This window comes from Zosterops lateralis, assembly GCF_965231275.1.
Source record: "Zosterops lateralis genome assembly, chromosome: 2".
Taxonomy (NCBI): domain Eukaryota; kingdom Metazoa; phylum Chordata; class Aves; order Passeriformes; family Zosteropidae; genus Zosterops; species Zosterops lateralis.
In genome coordinates, this window is record NC_139763.1 from 87,684,765 (window position 1) to 87,701,952 (window position 17,188).

The 17,188-nt window shown below is 43.5% G+C and overlaps 1 protein-coding gene across 2 annotated transcripts in view; it reads right to left on the reverse strand.

Annotated features, from left to right (window-relative positions):
• The window catches only part of RIMKLB (ribosomal modification protein rimK like family member B), a 40,353-nt gene extending 27,378 nt beyond the window's left edge, over positions 1-12,975 (reverse strand). Inside the window, exons 1-2 of one of the 2 annotated variants that reach the window (XM_083885000.1) lie at positions 12,391-12,975; positions 5,991-6,208 (exon numbers count right to left, since the gene is read on the reverse strand). In XM_083885000.1, the coding sequence (XP_083741126.1) occupies positions 5,991-6,165 (175 nt within the window). In that variant the 5' untranslated portion in view covers positions 6,166-6,208; positions 12,391-12,975. Of the gene's footprint in view, positions 1-5,990; positions 6,212-12,390 lie in introns of both variants that reach the window. The other variant, XM_083884999.1, reaches the window with a different exon arrangement.
• Between the last annotated feature and the right edge of the window lie 4,213 nt (positions 12,976-17,188).

Sequence of the window (17,188 nt, forward strand, 5' to 3'; positions counted from 1 at the left end):
AATAAAGCAAATGTTAAGTTTTTTCTATTAGAGATGTGTTTGTCTTGGGTATCTAATACCAGGGTGTCACATACTAGATTACACCCACCTCTAAACACAGCTACCATTCCAAAATCTCTGTATAGTCCATGGCTGCCTAATAGTAATGCTTATGGCTTTAACATCAATCAGACTGGAAGTGATCAATTTTCACAGTGGAAGAACATCAGAAACAGTTTCAAGTGATTCTGAGCCCAGCACTTTCCACAGCACAAAATCCACTTCATGTCTAACCACCTTCCAGGCCTTTGCACACAATGCAGTTCCTTCTCCTGCTCTCACTTGAGTCACAAACCAATTTCCCAACTCTGCAGAGGAAGTAATGGCTGCCCTGGCTGTAGTTAATAGCAGGAAACAGGCCAACTCTGCAGTGCTCAAAAAGGCACCTTGCCAAGGTTGCTTCCCTCTATTCCATCACTCCCAAAGCCATTGCTGCATGCTGCAGGAAAAGGTCTTACATTAAGGTGCACTGCTGGACAAACAAGCGCCAGGGAGCTACTGAAACAGCCAGAAGGAAGAGGAGGTGACTGTGTTCTTCTTACATTGTTTGATGGAAGACAGTCTTTAGGTGACTTAAAAAGATATTAAGACCTCTGGTATTTTGATATGGAAACCATTTAATATATGTGAAAGCCCTCCCTTACCATGGATCCAGCTGATTCAAGCGTTTTTCTTACCGTTACGTGAAAACACAGCAATTAACTATCCACCCTTACCTTTTTCCCACAGCTTTCTATACCTGACAGAAATCTTTCAACTATGCCAATTCTTCCATGTTTATTTCAAATGATGTCTAATCCAGTGTGAGAAAAAAAAAATCAAAGATCGCAACTACTCATTACCAGTTCAAACTAAACAAGAAATGAAGGACAGATCATATGAAACAAAATCACATCTTGCAAGATGAAAGACTTCAACAAGACACTACCTTCTATTGCCAAGTTCAGGCCCACACTGGAAACCCAGAAGCCTAAATCAGCACACCAACCTTTACCAAATTAAAAGAATCTATCCTCTAGGTACTTCCTCTGCAGAAAAAAAAAGACAGTAAGAGATCTGTTTCCAGATGCTACCCATCTGACTTAAGAAAAGCCAGCTGACTGTGCACAATGTATTACTGTTTTAGAATACATGACTATTATGCCCTGTTTATTCCTCACCTGAGCTGACCATTTGGTTTCACATTCCCAAAGGAAATGCCATTAAAGTCTTAGGAAAAGTTAATACTTTGTTTTATACTTTAGTCACTCCAGAATCTTTGACAGTTCAAAGTTCATGAAAGCAACTTTCCTTAAAACTATTTTCCTTCACAGGGCAGTATCAGAAAATATGGAGATTCCAAAAATGTACAATAAAGGTATCGGTAAATTGCTGACTCAGTGAATTCCATTTTCTGCTGTTCTGGTAGCAAAAAAAATTAATTATAGTATTATTATTATGTATCATTTTAATGAGGGAAGGATCCAAATTTCCCTAACATTTTCTTCACCAAAGAATCGTTCTTGAACCATGTTGCCCTACAGGTAAGGTGTGCAGTCTGTGGGGAAAGGTACTACTCAATCCTGAACACAGGGAAGAAGAAAGAATATTCAGAATGAGGGGACAACCCATGGATATGCTTTGTCTCTTGTCCACAAAATCCCCCCTATAGGGTGGGATTTTCCTTCCTTCACCTTCACCTCATCCCACACCACATACTCTGTTCACAAGCTTTAATTTATCTGCAAATTCCTCAATGCAGTTACATCACTGCATTAGCAAATTTAGACATATAGTTTAAAAGTACACATTTTGACAGGACTCACTGCTAAGGCTTCAGATAAATGTCTAAAAAATGTCCTGCAGAGTTTTGTTACATTACTTGCTACGTACTTCAAATGAATACAGGAATTGCCAAACTAGATTAGAAAATTAGACATTTCAGTTTGTAATCCTTGCAGCGGTAAATACCAGATGCCATGCACAAACAAAATAATCCTAAAGCTGACACATTCAGACATCCCAATCACAAGAAAATTCCTATTTTCAAGTATTTCTGGAGCTATAACTAAATCAATAAAAATACAAGCCATTCTCTGAAAGAACAACCCCATTCTTTCTTAATGTGTACCAGAGCCAGGAATTGTGTGACCACAAGAAAGGCTGGTGCAGCAACCTATTCCAACAGACAATTGTTAATTATTTGATGGAGTTAGTCTTCCATTAGGTTGGCCAACTCAACTCACACAAATGCCAGAGCCTGCAAAGCAGCAGATAATTTGGTAAACCTATTTATTTAATTAGCTGAGGTACAACATGAAAGCAAACCAAGAGAGACATGAAGTCCTTTACAAGGCAAGCAGCAACAGTAATGCTGGAAAGGGACAAGAGGAACATGGCTGCTCCATTTGGCAGTAGATTGTCCTAGACTGGTTTAGTTTCAAGAATTTAGCTCTTAAGAAACTTAGGCTACAGCTACAGGTGCAAGGTTAAATCAAAACGGCCCAGTATCACCCTCCACACATGCATTCTTGTCCATTCCTGTGCAACAATGTTGTGCATGCCTGATTCAGTAACCATCTCAGCAGGTTCAGCCCACCATAGAAGCAGAAAAAATTAGTTTCTACAGCTCTACTTTTCCACTTTTTTTTTCTCACCTTTCACCCTGGAAGTCTACAGAGTACTACTGTAGAAAAGAAAAGTGGAAAAGAAAACTACTGTGGAAAAGAAAAAGGAATGCATGGCTTGGGTAAGCAGACACCTACTCAAGTAAGGCATAAACCACAGTTAATTTCAAAAAATACTTGTTGAACTTATTTCCAAAATGGTTTAAGCATAAATCAGTTTAAGAATTTCCCTTTAGACTAAAAAGGAAAAACTTTAATTCCACATCTTTTAACTTGCATTTACAATCACTCCTGGACTCATGCTGTGTTGAGGTATCTAATGTGGATCTTGAGCTGCATGCAGGCTCCTCATGTGACCAGTGATACCGAGGTTGCGTGGGGTACTTGGGAAGTTGGGTTATCCTGAGTTTCAGCTGTGAAAGAAAAGGAACCAGCAGGGATTGCTGGGCCTACACTGTTGGTTTGCCAACACATTTCCCATCCAGCCCTGCAGTACAGCAGAAACCTGCCCCAGGGAGTGGCTGCTGCTGATTCCACTGAGTGAAACAACCCCACCTCCTCCCCCTTTTTTCCCTTTGGCCATGGCAAATCTTATCATTTCTGACAGACACAAATTCTGTAAATCTCAGCATCACAAAAGCTTTACGCATCTGTCTGGCCTGGGCATCAATGACACCTGCATCAGTGTGCTCTATTGTTAAGGTATAAGCCAAGTGCTTTGTGGAAGGAACAATTTTCACTTGTATGTAACCCATGGTTCTGCTCAATTTTCCTAAATGTAGAAGTGTATTTTCCACTCTAGCCCTGTGAAGTAAATAATTTTAAGCTTTTTAATATCTTATGCTGAGTTTTTGGTCTCTGAAGTCTACAGCCATGTTCCTGATAGTCAGCAAGGCCACAAGAAGGATTACTGACTCTATCATCTACAGAAATACTACATTTTTGAGGTTTTAAATACCACTAACTTGACTGCGGAAATTTAACATTTTTCTAACAATTTCCTTAAGAAATTGCCCTGGTTTTAAAGGACAAAAAAGGCTCTAATCAAAGTATGAATATGTGGGGAAAAAACCAACTATTACTTCCTCCAATATCACGTATTACCTTCAGAGTTTGAGCCTTGAATTGCCAAGCTTTCAAGACAAATAATGATAGAAAAGGAAGCAAAAGCACATTATTATCCACTGAAGATACATTCTCTTCATCAACTCCTCTATGTCATAGAAAATTTTACTCAACCTGGATCCCTCACACAGCAGTAGATAACAAAAAGGGTACAGAATGCACTACCTCCTGGATTTTGTTCCTACAAAGGACACCTTTTCGTAGGCCAACTGAGGTTTTTAAAAAGGAAAATGAAACACAAAGCTTTTGCTTGTGTCCTCCACCAGTAATCTTTATCAAAGTATGTGCAAGAGCTCTAGAAAAAGCACAACTGGAAAATTAAGAGGGAAGATTCTTCATTGCTCCTCAAGAGAAAGAACTGTTTCATAGAAACAATTCCCATCCCTCAGGGAAGAAAAAAAAAAAAAAAAAGACAACAAGAACAACAAAACACCACCACAGTTAGACAGACCAGACTACCTATAACTAAATTTCTATCCACAACCTTTCAGTACTTTTATCTCACTTCTTTTCAAATGGTAGGTTATTTACATCGTATTAAATGAATATTTTGTATGAGGATAATTTCCCTTTTCTTGCACTTTTTCTAGTAATTTTCTTAATTTTTCTTGTTCTTGTACTACACATTCCTCAATATTAGTTTTCCAACTTGCATTACTTTTATCTTTTTCCTTACAATAGACACAGCACTAGGAGACATTAGATAGAAGAGAGCAGAAAGGTCCACAATTTACACTTGCCCTATTTAATTCCCCAAAAATAGACATAAGACAGAAAGGAAGAAATCACCAAGAAATAAAAACAGTACTGAAATGCTGAAGGATTAATTATGTATCTCAGAGACTGCAGCTACAGTCCAGGATGGCTGTGTTCCCATTACACACTGTCCAAAGGAAAGCACGCTCAGAGCTCAGACCTTCTGACAAGAAGTTACCTTGATTTGAAGGCATCCTACAGAATTTCAATTTGTGATAAAAATCCTAAGACTCCTCAGATTAAAAGACAAAATAGGTAAACAGAAGTTTAGAAATACCAGAATAAAAAATGGTCATTTTACCATGCCTGGGTTTTATACTTGATTGATTCATGCCAAATTAGGGTATAAATTCTGACCAAAGTTCTTCCCCAGAGTCAGTTTTATGATTCCTTCCCTACATATGATTTCCCAAAGAGGAACAAGGTACACATGGAAGCCTCTTCTTCACGGCTGAGGGTACTTTCATATTTTCTTCTCACAAAGAATTACTCTAATACAACTTTCAGAAATGTAATTCTTCCCTTGGTCTCCAGCAATACATTTTTGTGACTGGTAAATGAGGAAGAGAAATGAAAGACTTAAAGATTAAAAAAAAAAAACAAACCCAAAACAACACTGAAATCCCCTTGCTTCAGGAAATCCAAATTAAAAAATGTTGAAACTAAAATAAATTTAAGTGTTACATAGCTTGACATTCGTGGTATTAGTATTTTCCTATCACATAAGCTTACTATCTAGAGAATCCTTTTACTTAACATTTCTAATGCAGCTTAACATTTTACTTCTCCTTTTTAATCACCAAAAGGAAAAAAAAAAAAAAAAGCTAGTAGGAAAATACAACAGAAATCTTACCATTTAGTTTAAAATACTGTAAATTGTAGTAATAGCTCAATTTATTTGATGCACATACTTTATCAGCACTGTTCTTTTTTGGAATTCACATAACTCCACATCCGTACAGCAGCGTGTTTTAGTTATGTCACATTCTAACCTCTAGCTCCGTGACACTTTGTACTGTTCATTGAAAATTCCTTTCAGATTATTTCCAGTGTTTTCTATTTTGGAGCCAGAACACAAATAGGAGAAAAAAGTCCCTCTGAAATGCTTTAATGTGACCCACAAAGTTCAAGTACTGAAGCAAAAATTAAGCTCCATGATTCCTTAATAATTCAGGGGTCCTGTGGTCCTTATCCTAGACTCACCAAAATGAAACCCTCCTCCTCTCTTTTCTGCAGAGGAAAGGCAAAAGTGGTTCTAATGCAAATTATCAAACTGAACAAATATATTTGATTAACAGAATAAATTTTTTAAAAATGGTATGATGCACATCTACATGATTAAGACGATGAATGATAGGTAGTCTGACATACATGGAATTAATTATTAAATAGTACAGATGCTCCATTTTACAATCTTTTTCCAAGCACCCCTTCAGTACACTCCCAGCTTTAGCTCATTCTCACCAAGATTTCCATCCTCAATGGTCAGCACCACTTCATCCATCACCAAGGCCCGGAAATCCAGCTCCTCTTCACAGCACTTGGCCTTCAGTGCTCTCAGGATCTCCTGCTGAGGGTAATCTTCTCTGATGCGACGGTCTGTTAAGAACCACAGCCTGGGAGCAACTGAACTGCACATCTTGGACTTGTCTTGCAACCTTCAAGGTCTCCTTCCAGTGGAACTGCTAGACAGTGGAGAAGATGAGACCCTGTTAGAGTACACATGCTCTTATGTTCACAGTCCCTGCTGTACTAAGTCCCGCGTCCCCTGCACAAGCCAATCTGCTCCAACAGACTGCAACTTCCAATCTCCAAGAAGCAAAATAATGTCTACACCTACTCTTCAACCAAAAGTACCAACAACAGAAACAAATCCATTTGCTTTCCATGGAACGTTAAATGCTAGAAATTAGGTCTTGGTCCTCATCCCAGCTTTCTCCTCAAGAAGCACACAAAGATGTAACTACTGCTACTGGCAGTAGCATTCCTCTTCCATGACAGTACTAAAAAGCATGCAAAGAACTGAAAACAATTTCAATGGCCATGTCTGAAGGCCAGAATTTCAACTTCATGATAAGGATAATTCCTTCAACCAAAATAACTCCGCCCTTCTCCCAGGTACTGCTAAAATACCCAGTGACAGACTTGATTTGTCTCTTTCCACCACATATGGAAGAGTAAAGGGTGAGAAACTTTATGTTAAAAAAGCAGACCAGAAGTACAGAAATTCATTACCACAGAATCTTCCAGGTAACTATCTAGGACTGTTCTGCTCTCATAAATTTCACATCTGCTGTGAGATATACTTAGAAACATAAGTAGTATCCAGAACACACAATAATGGAAAAACCAATAGAACAAGGAACACTAACGAAATGTCAAGAATACAGAACATTAACATATGTAAAATAAAACAAAATCAAGGCCAGAATTTCATTGGTAGCCCTTTCTTACTTCAAATCAATTTTTTTAAATCACCTTTATACATAAACAGCACTAATGAATTCAGGACCAAGAACAAAAAACACAGTTCAAATTGAAGAATTTCAGTAGGGCTAGAACTGATAAGAGCAAGGTACTGCTCCTTTTGCTTTCAATACAGATGACAGATGACTTGGGCTATTTTTGTCTGAATATATTTTTACTGAAATATTTTTAAAGCTGTAAAACAGTTAAAAGTATATTAATGGACTACTCCTTTATGTTCAAGAAAGACAAGCATGGTGTAGGGGATAGGAATTCTGGAGAAAACCAGAACAGTTTTCTGTATCACCTTTAAACTTTCCAATTAAAATAAAGATGCAAAAATCATCACTTTCACCAATATAAATGACACGAGTTTATGAAGTCTGAGATAGAAACAGGAGTTTTGCCTGGTAGTCCTAATGACTGCTGCCAGCAGACAATGTAAATAGAAAAACACCTTTAGTATATAATTGCTATCACTTGATATTACGAAGAATTTTAGTTTCTGCAGAAGGTCTTAGAACAAAAGGATTGTTTAGTTACAACCATAAGAACCAGCTAGGTTTCTCTAGCATTAAAAAACTGATTCTTTTTCTACAAGAACAGCTTTTTCTTAATAAGAAAATAAAATTTTAAGTGTACATTTTTATTCCTGGTACTGAGAACCATAGTAACAACACGCAAAGTCTGTGACTTTCGTTTCCTTGGTTTGGTAAATGAGGTGCTACAATAAAGCCAAGGACTACAGTTCTTCATATGAACACACTGAAAAAAAGGCAGAAGCTAAGGAAAGACATCACAGATCCAGACCAGTCCTTGAATGTAGTCAAGATGTTCAAGGTAAAGCAGGAAAAAGAGTGTTTGCCCCCTGCAGAAAAATGGGTGTGGGAGGTTATAAGGAGTATCTTTTGATCTCTCAAAGAACCTCTTTGTTCTTCAAAGCAGCTCCAAGTGAAAAGGGCAAGATGAGGCTCGGGCTGGCAATGGCTGACATCTATCAGATCCTGCCCCAGTTGTGTCTCCCTCAACAATGGATGTCTGGACGCGGTAGTTTACATTGAACTTCCTGGAACGACATCCTGGTCCGGGCAGCGGGACAGACTGTGTTTTGCAGGAATGCCCCCGCCGCAGGCCCAGCCCGGCGGCCCCGGGCACTGCCCTCCAGCGCTGCCATTTGCGGGGGGTGGCCGCGCCCAGCAGCGCCACCTGCCGCCCCTGCCGGGCAGCGCCGCTCTGCCCCGGCCCCGACGGGCGCGACCCACACAACAGCGGGACACGCCGAGGGCACGGAAAAACACACCGCACACGCTTCCTCAGCGTTACAAAAAAAACACCAAAAAAACCAACAACCCAACCATAAATCAGAAACTATCACGTATTTTATGCCTGCCTGGGGTTTTCGTTTGGGTTTCTGTGGTTTGAGGCTTTTTCCCCCACAGTACTGGTTCTAACGCTGATACAAGAACCAAGTATTTTCTCTCCATTTTTGCTTTCTTTACCAATCTGCTTCAATTTTTCTCAAATCTCTTCTCTAAGTGGCCCCACCTTCACCCCCTTAAATACACCATCACCTCTCCCTGACTGTCATTTCAGCACTTAATTTCTTAAAAATCAACAAAGGGTCAAAGAAAGAAAGAAAAAGAAACATCATTCTCTTTCCTGCTCTTCTGAAATAAGTTACAACATTGTCAAGAAGGGCCATGCATATATATCAATGAGGATATTAAACCAGCAGGTGTATGAAAACGCCTTGGGTATGGCTATTCAACTCTCTCCTAATACTACATCTCATTTGCTCAAAATCTTAATGGTTTTGTAAATGTATCTACAAAAGCTCCCATCTTATAAGAAAGGCAGGAACAATCTCAAGTCTGCAAGTAAAGACTGAGAAGCTCCCTTTAGAACAAGCTACAAGCCAGCAGCAGAGACAGAAACTAGCAATCCTAACTCTTGGATCCTTCACCTCCAACCCAATACTATATTTTTTTTCCACCCAAAATAATTTCTTTTTCACACTAACATTTCTGCTCCTAAAACCAGAATATATTCACCAGTTTCAGCCTCACCTTGTAATCTATTTTGATTGTGTAAGAAATCCCACATAACGAAACTTGCAATTTACCCTATTAACCCAAACATCTTAAAAATCCCTCCCACATTCTCAAGAAAAATGGTTTGTAGGAGGAAAGCTGGCCTTGCAGTCAGATGCACAAAAGCATTAAGCTCTGAAGTTGGATATTATTGCCAGAATTCTTCCCTGAAAACCAACTCCACCCATTTCAATCTAAAAGACACAGCCTCAGACAATGCTGGGTGTGCAGAGAATACTTCCTAATCCATGGGAGCATCTATTGCAAAGCAGCTATGGTATATATAAGGGGAAGAGCAGATGTTTAAATAACTTCAAGATGGCCACTTCAACTGCACTTTTCACTCAAAGCTACTACAGTCAAAGTAAGTACAATCTTTCAATAACTACTTCACGGATTTATGAAATCAGAAGGCAAAAAAATAATCATAAACTTAAGTGCATGTAACAGACTGGGAAAGAGAAAAAGGGTGGTTATCAAAGTAAAAGGTCTGTGATAAAAATCAAACTGTGTGTCACACCAGCCAAGCAGACACTGCCACAACTGCTTCAGGAATACACTGCGTGGAACAGATTCCTTACAATTCATGGAGGGAATGAACATTCACCTCAACTTGTGGCACCCTTACACTGCTTAACCCAGGCCTTGCTCCAGCAATCACTGAGCAGCTTCCTTCCCTCCCCAGCACATGTAAACCTATTTCCTCCCACATTCCTTCAATCTGCAGTACACCTCTAGCAGCTGTTCTAACAAAAGCACTCACTGTGCTCCTTTTTGACTTTACATCACATATGAATATGTTTTATTGAAATAACAGGGAATTCAGCCAATCAGATCAGCTGTCTAGAGAGATCTGGAACTCTTCTCTGAAGACCACTTTTTTTGCCTTGAAGGGGGTGTTCTCTTCACAGAGAAAATTAGAGACCTCCCTCTCCCTCCAGGAATGGGAGATTGGTCTCCATGGCTCATTTACTCATTCTCCTGTCTTCAACATACAGAAGTAGGAGAAAAATACTCTCGTTTCTTTTTCTTTTTCACCATGATGTATTTCCCTTAAGATGACACAAGAAACCCATTTTTAGGAGATCCTAATTAATTTATGCATTATTGATAAATGTGTAAGATAAAAGGTATCTAGTATACAAAAAAAAAAAAGTTCAGTATTCTTTTTGTTCAGTATGCAACTACCCAAATGCTTTTGTAATATAAAGTCTAGGCTGTGTCTTCCCTATGGGAATGATGAATGGAATCCCATATGTTTAGAGCATTAATGATCAACGTGATCTAGCTATTTCACCTGCTCAACTTGTGATCTGATGTTGCAGCACACTCCCACTGCCTACAGTGGGATCTGGGAAACAAGTTAGGGGAATAGTTATCACCAGCAGCCCCTCCCAGAACCGCCCCTTTCCTAGGGCTTGGCCCAGATGTTACAGCACTGTGCAGATAACACAAACTCCACAGATTTCAGTGGTTAACAGAGAGGTAAAACCTAGCCTTAGTTTTAGCACACCTCTAGGCATGTTTAATCCCTACAGCTGAGATACTGACAATAAAAATCTCAGGGAAGTGAGAAGGAATGAGCAAGAGACTGACAGTCACAACCACCATGGGAAATGGAGAAGTAGGAAAAACACTGCTCCAAGCACTCACCTCACTAAGAGTAACACTAACAACACCATTAATGCTTCTCCCATAATACTCATTTTCAGAACAGTGCTATTGAAGCTGGAAAAGGTACTTTGATTTCCTTTTCATCATGTATTAGCTAAGGCTTGAAACTGAGTACACATTTCCAATAAACCAATCATCTCTACCATTAGAGCAGTTTCTAGAATGGCTGGAAAGATGCATTTCAAGAGAGTGAAGACCTAAGAATGGCTGGCAGATGCTTCCAAGTTATCTCCTTCAGGAAACACCTCAAGGCAGATCTGAATTTTAAAGTCAATCTTACATAGCAGACCAGTTAAACAGCTAATGAACAGTTGTCCAGCACACGACCCAGCATGTAATCCATCATACACTGTCATGGAAATCTCTGTCTCATCTTAATGAGAAGAGAGCAGCATTTGAAATATCCCAGAAATTGGACTTTCTATGACATAGGGAGAGCAGGTCTGCAAACAGTTCACAGCTGTTTTGAGCATAAAGCACAAGTGATTTTTTTTTCCACACAAAGATAGCAGAATGATGATCATCTAAAGAAAATGTTAAGGAAATATGTATGGATGATGAATATATCACATGGTGATAGAGAAAAGAACTGACATCTTTAGAAAAATAAATCCAAGATAAGTCAACTTGTTCCTGACAATGCTGCTTCATGGTGATGCTTAAGGCCAACATCAAGAAAAATTCCTCTTTTACGTACCAGAAACTAGTTTTCCTAAGACTGTCACATAATTGTTTGAGAATCTTTGGAAAGAACACATTTTTAAAAGCTGAAGAATCTGAAAAATTAAAATATTTATTTAAATGCATTTTATATAATATATTGAAAAGCTGCAGCACAATCTGTCCACCGCTGCTGCATTATCATCCACCCTCTACACATGCATCGGAGAATTGAAAGTCTCTGCAGGCAGGTGAACCCCAAGCACACCTCTTTGAAAGCACATCACAGTATTCACCTCCTTATCCCTTTGAGATTTGGAGACTGCAACAGCCAAAGGATATGGGAATATATTAATTGTTCCCATTCATTCCCACCCCTGCGGACGGGCAACTGCACTCCCCATGATGGCTTTCATCTCCTTGTCTCCACCTTTGCACTGAGTGATGTTCAAGATGCTAGCAGCAATCCTCCCAGGCACAGCTGCCTCTGAAAGGCGGACATCCACACCCCCCATCATTCCTCCTCTGTGTTCATGCTTGCAAGTAGAAGGCAAGATTCCCCATTCCCACACCCCACTTCCCCATCGCCACCAAATAATCCATTCTCTTTCCTCCCCGCGACACGAGCCCAATACTGGCCAGCAGCAGCCATCCTTCCACTTCGGTTTTGGTATTTTTCCCAACAAGGGGCTCTCAGCTTTCACACCCCTCCACTGTCCCCGTGTGCGCACGCACGCCCGTGTGCAAATAAAACACACCATTTCCTCCCACATCAGCTGCTTTTCCACCTGTGCCAGGTTCCCCCGCAGCGTGGTACAATACCCCCTCTCCTCCCCGATCCGATCCGTGTGTACACAGCCAGTTTTCCCTCCTCCCTTCCCCCACCCCACAGTCTCTGTGCATGCCTCTCCCAGCGCCTGGAGTGGGGGAAGGGAAACATGCACTGCGTGAATGAATGGGCTGAAGAGACTTACCAGAAATTTGGTGAGGAAGGAGTGGAAGACGAAAAAGACACTAAAGATGGGTGTTTCCTTCAGCGTGCCAAGTGCTGCTTCAGTTCTGGCTCCCTCAAGGAGGTCACGTGTCTTGCTAGGTACCCCTTTTCCTGGATCCTCTACTAACCAAAAAGGGAAGTCTTCTGGATGCCTCCCTCCACTACACCCCAAAGGAGGGAAGGGTACTACTGAAGCTCCCAAGGCAAACAAGCAATGATAGCGTTCTCCTGGTCCTGTCAGGCACTGTCTAGCAGATGCCTCTGGGACCAGGGTAGATTTCTGAGGGAGGGAGGGAGGGAAGGGGGAGTAAATGAATGTTTAAAATAATTCCCAAATTGTTCTCCCCTACGGAGCAGGGAAGGATGGGAAGGAGTAAAAAGAGTACTGGTGAAGAGCTGTAGCTTTCTGCGTAAAAGAAACTCAATCCTTGTGTCTCTACTTCCTCAGAACTAAACCCCTAAATGACTGAAGTCACCAACACCTAGGGAGGAAAAAGAAAAAAAAAAAAAGAAACATCCCTATTAGACATAAACATACAAAGGTATGAAATAAAGATAAGCTAAATCCCAAAGGAAGAAAAGGTGCTACTCAAAACAGTAAGCAAAGTCAAAAGAAAATGATGACACGAACATAATTAGGGGAAATGTGCAACTTTAAGTATTTTACACAAATATACTATCACAGAAACTGATTTTAAAGGGAAAAAGCCCACAAGGCTAAGCAGTTTGTTCTTTAACTTAAGAATTGCATTCAATGGGTACATAAATCCGTACTTAGGTGGGAACATATGAGGAAATTGAGTTTCTAAGCCTACAAAAACTATTCCTCTTTATTTGTGAGCCTTTAAACCTTTAAACCTCTCCCCCAAAATAACCTTTAGGATTCAGATAAGACCGGAGAAAAGTACGTTTCAGTCCAGAAGGGTGTATTCCTATGTATTAGGAGCATGTGTTCCCATGCATTAGAACACACTCTGCCACAGAAAATAAACAGCCGTTTAAAAACGGTGACCAAAAAAAAAAAAAAGGGATAAAAAAAAAAAAAAAAGAAAAAAAAATAACATGTTTAAAGGATGCTGGCTTAAATGATGGAATCAATCCAAGATTCACAGTGGCACGCTTGGAAAACGGAGCCCCTGGTAAGATCCCAGGCAGTAAAGTCACCGATGTGCCACCAGCTTTTTGAAACACCGGAAAACAAAAGGGGAGAGGAAACCCAGTTGGGAAGATCTTTCTGCCAGACCCAACGCCCGCCACACACCCCCCTGGCTCCATCACGTGAAGATCAGCCCCCACGGCCGCCGCCGATCCCCCTGGACCCGAGCGAGCCCGCGGGGCGGCGGCCCGCACCCACCCACCCACCCCGCCCGGCAGCGCCGCCGACCCGCCCGCGGAGCGCGTGTCCCGGGCCCGCCGCCCCTCCCGCCCCTCTCCCCGGCACGACCAGCGGCCGCCGCCGCCGCCGCCCCTCCGCCACCCACCTGGGCGCCCCGGCGGGCGCGGCGGGAGGCGCGGGCAGCTCGCCCCGCTCGGCGCGCGGGGGATGCAGCACAATCACCATGGGCGCAGCGCGGCGGGGCGGGACGGCCGTGAGGGGACGGTCCCGACCACCCCCCGCCCCCTCCCCGGGCACGGCGGACCCCACCCCCGCGGGCTCGCGCCCGCTCAGCCCGACATCTCACCCGCCCCGGGCACCGCCGAGCCTGAGGGGACCCGCGGGGCGCCCGCCCCCACCCCCTCCGGCACCGGGCCTGGGAATGGAGGGCGCGGGGCGACGAAGGCTCCGGGGAGACGCGCCCCTTCCTCCCGCCGCGCGGTCCTAGAGGGAAGCGAGCGACGCGACGCTCCGCTCGTCCCCCCCCCAGCCCCGCCGCCACCCCGCCTTCCCCCCTGCTCGGTGTCCCTCCTCCCCGCGGCTGAGGCGAGGAGGCCGCGGCTGTTCCCTGCACCGAGCCCCCCGCCCGCCGCCGCCGCCGCCTCCCGCGCTCGCTCCCGCCGCCCTCACAGCGGAGCGGCGCCGGTGCCCCAACGGCCGGGCCGGGACGGGCACGCGCGCGGCGGGCGCGAGGGCGGCGGCGCCTCGGGCCAGACCGAGCCCAACCGGACCGAACCGGGCCAAACCGGACCGGGCCAACCGGATCGGACCGGACCGAACTGCTGCTCGTGAGCGGCGGCACCACCCGCGGCCCGAAGCCGCTCCTGTCTAACGGCCGAGGCCTGCCACAGCAGGGGGCAGGTTGGAAGGGACCGCAGTGGTCACCTGCACCAACCTGCCCACACCAACCGGCCAGCCCACTGCACGGGATTGCAACCAGTTCTCAAATATCGCCAGTGACAGACTCCACAGCCTTTCGAAGCAATCTGTTCCAGTGCTCGGTCACCTGCGCACCAAAGAAGTTCTTCCTCGTATTCAGGTGGAACTTCCAGAGCATCATTTTCTGCCCATTGCCTCATGTCCTAATGGTTGGCACCATCAAGCAGGGCCTGGCTCCGTCCTCTTGGCATCCCCGCTTTAGTTGCTTATACACATTGCTAAGGTCCCCCCATCTTCTCGAGGCTGAACAGGCCCCACTCTCTCAGCCTTTCCTTGCAAGAGAGCTGCTCTAGTCCCCCAGTCATCCTTGTTCCCACCCCAGACCTGCTCCGGGAGCTTTACATCTCCCCTGAGGAACCCAGACTGGACACTGCGATCCAGATGCAGCCTCACTAAGGCCAAGTAGAGGGGCAGGATCACATCCCACGACCTGCTGACAAAGCTCTTCCTCATGTCTTCCTCACACCCACTCCTGCCCTTCTCCCCCACCCGAGACCGGGCTTTGGTCCAGCCCCTACTGCCATGGCAGACCCAAGTCTGGGTCCTGCCGTGCCCACCCGGCTTCTCCTGCAGCCCCACCTTTCACCCCTGACTGCCACTCCAGGGTGCAGATCCCAGGCCACTGCCACAGGTGACCGACCCAGCGCAGCCCAGGCAGCTGTGTTGTCTGGCAGTGATTGTCACTGCTGCTGCTGCTGTTGGCATGTGGTGTGCAAAGCCAGAACCCTCATACTTCTTCATGTGACAGGTCAAGGTGTGACAGAACCACAGAATCAATTTGGTTGGAAAAGACCTCTGAGATCACTGACTCCAACCTATGACCAAACACCACCATGGAAATAGATCATGGCACTGAGTGCCACATCCAGTTTTTCCTTAAACACCTCCAGGAACAGTGACCTCACCACCTCCCTGGGCAGATATTTCCAATATCTAATCATGCTTTCAGTGAAGAAATTCTTCCTAATGTCCAACCTAAACCTCCCTTGGCACAGCTTAAGCCTATGTCCGCTCACCTTATGTCCTGTGACATGTCCCTCATGTAACACATCCGTCATACAGCATCATGTGCCTGACATACCCAGCGTGCAGCCAGGGCTGCACCATCCCTCGCTTCTGTCACTTCTCTAAAATAATCATTGCTGGAGCAAACAAATATGACACATCCCCTTTATCAATCAACACACCTTGTTGATCAGTTTCTGTGGCACACCTACTCAGTTTCCTCGGTACCACACCCTTTTCATTCACCGTATTGTATCAGCCATATATTTCAGATTCTCCTGTGTGAATTTCTCCTTCACCAATTTTCAGAACCTCTAGACACAATACACACACTGCACACCAGGGGAATAACATGTGTGTTCCTCAGTAACCTGTGTTGCACTCCCAGCTTTGCAAATATGGGATACAGCCATTGATCATTCCCAAACACCCATCCTACGATGAATGTTCCCATTCAACCTGCCCTTCAGCATGTGGCAGTGCTGTCCTACCCATCTTAATTCTTTCACCTGAATGACAGAGTTTTTTTCATTTTGCTCTGCAAACATCTGGGTCCTACTCACTAAACCTCACATGTGATTCAGGCAGCTCTTCTGAAACTGTTTGCTTAATGAGTATGAGGCAAGGCTACCTCACAGATGATGTCAGAGGCCAAAATCCCTATTTACCAGATATCATCCAATGCTCTCCCGTCTGCTTGGGTTGCTTGCCAAGTCTTCTGGCTTCTCACAGCTGCAAGACAGAGACCACTTCCAAATTCCAGGTTCCCCTCCTTCTGACTCTGTACAACAGTGTAAGGAAAGATACACTATCACTCACTTAAAAGCCAACTTGAAAGTACAACTTGAGAGTAGGAGGCAATTGTAGGCAAGTACCAGCACGGTAAACTAGTAATAGATAATAGATAGAGATAGAGATAGAGATAGAGATAGAGACAGAGATAGAGATAGAGATATAGGTAGAGATATAGAACACCAAAATGCTAGACAATATTTGTGTTGTTTTGACAGTAGCAAAATATGACTTTCTTTGACAGAATTACTACACTCTGAAGCCTTCTAGAACAGAGTTCCCATGTGCACGAAGTTCGCACTTTCAAAAGTTGTAATTTCAGGCTGTGAGGTGCGCCGGGTTTGTTTACACAGAGAATTTGCTAACAAAGAGCTACTGTGGTATCACTGCTCTGCTGAAGATTGCGCAACAACTTCACATTGCCCAGCATGCACAGGTATTTCAGAGTAAAAATTCTTCTGGATTCACGCATGCTGGTTTTTAAGAGAGCATAAAGCAAAGAGGATAGAAAAATATCTGTATTAGGATTTATGTAACTACAGTGATACAGTAATAGCAGAATTTTTTTCTTTTATATTTCAATAAGCAGCCAAGTGGTAAGGCAGATGCCTCTGCTGCTCAAACACAGTTAGGAGTTTGTGGAAAGAGGAGAATTGCACAGCTGGGG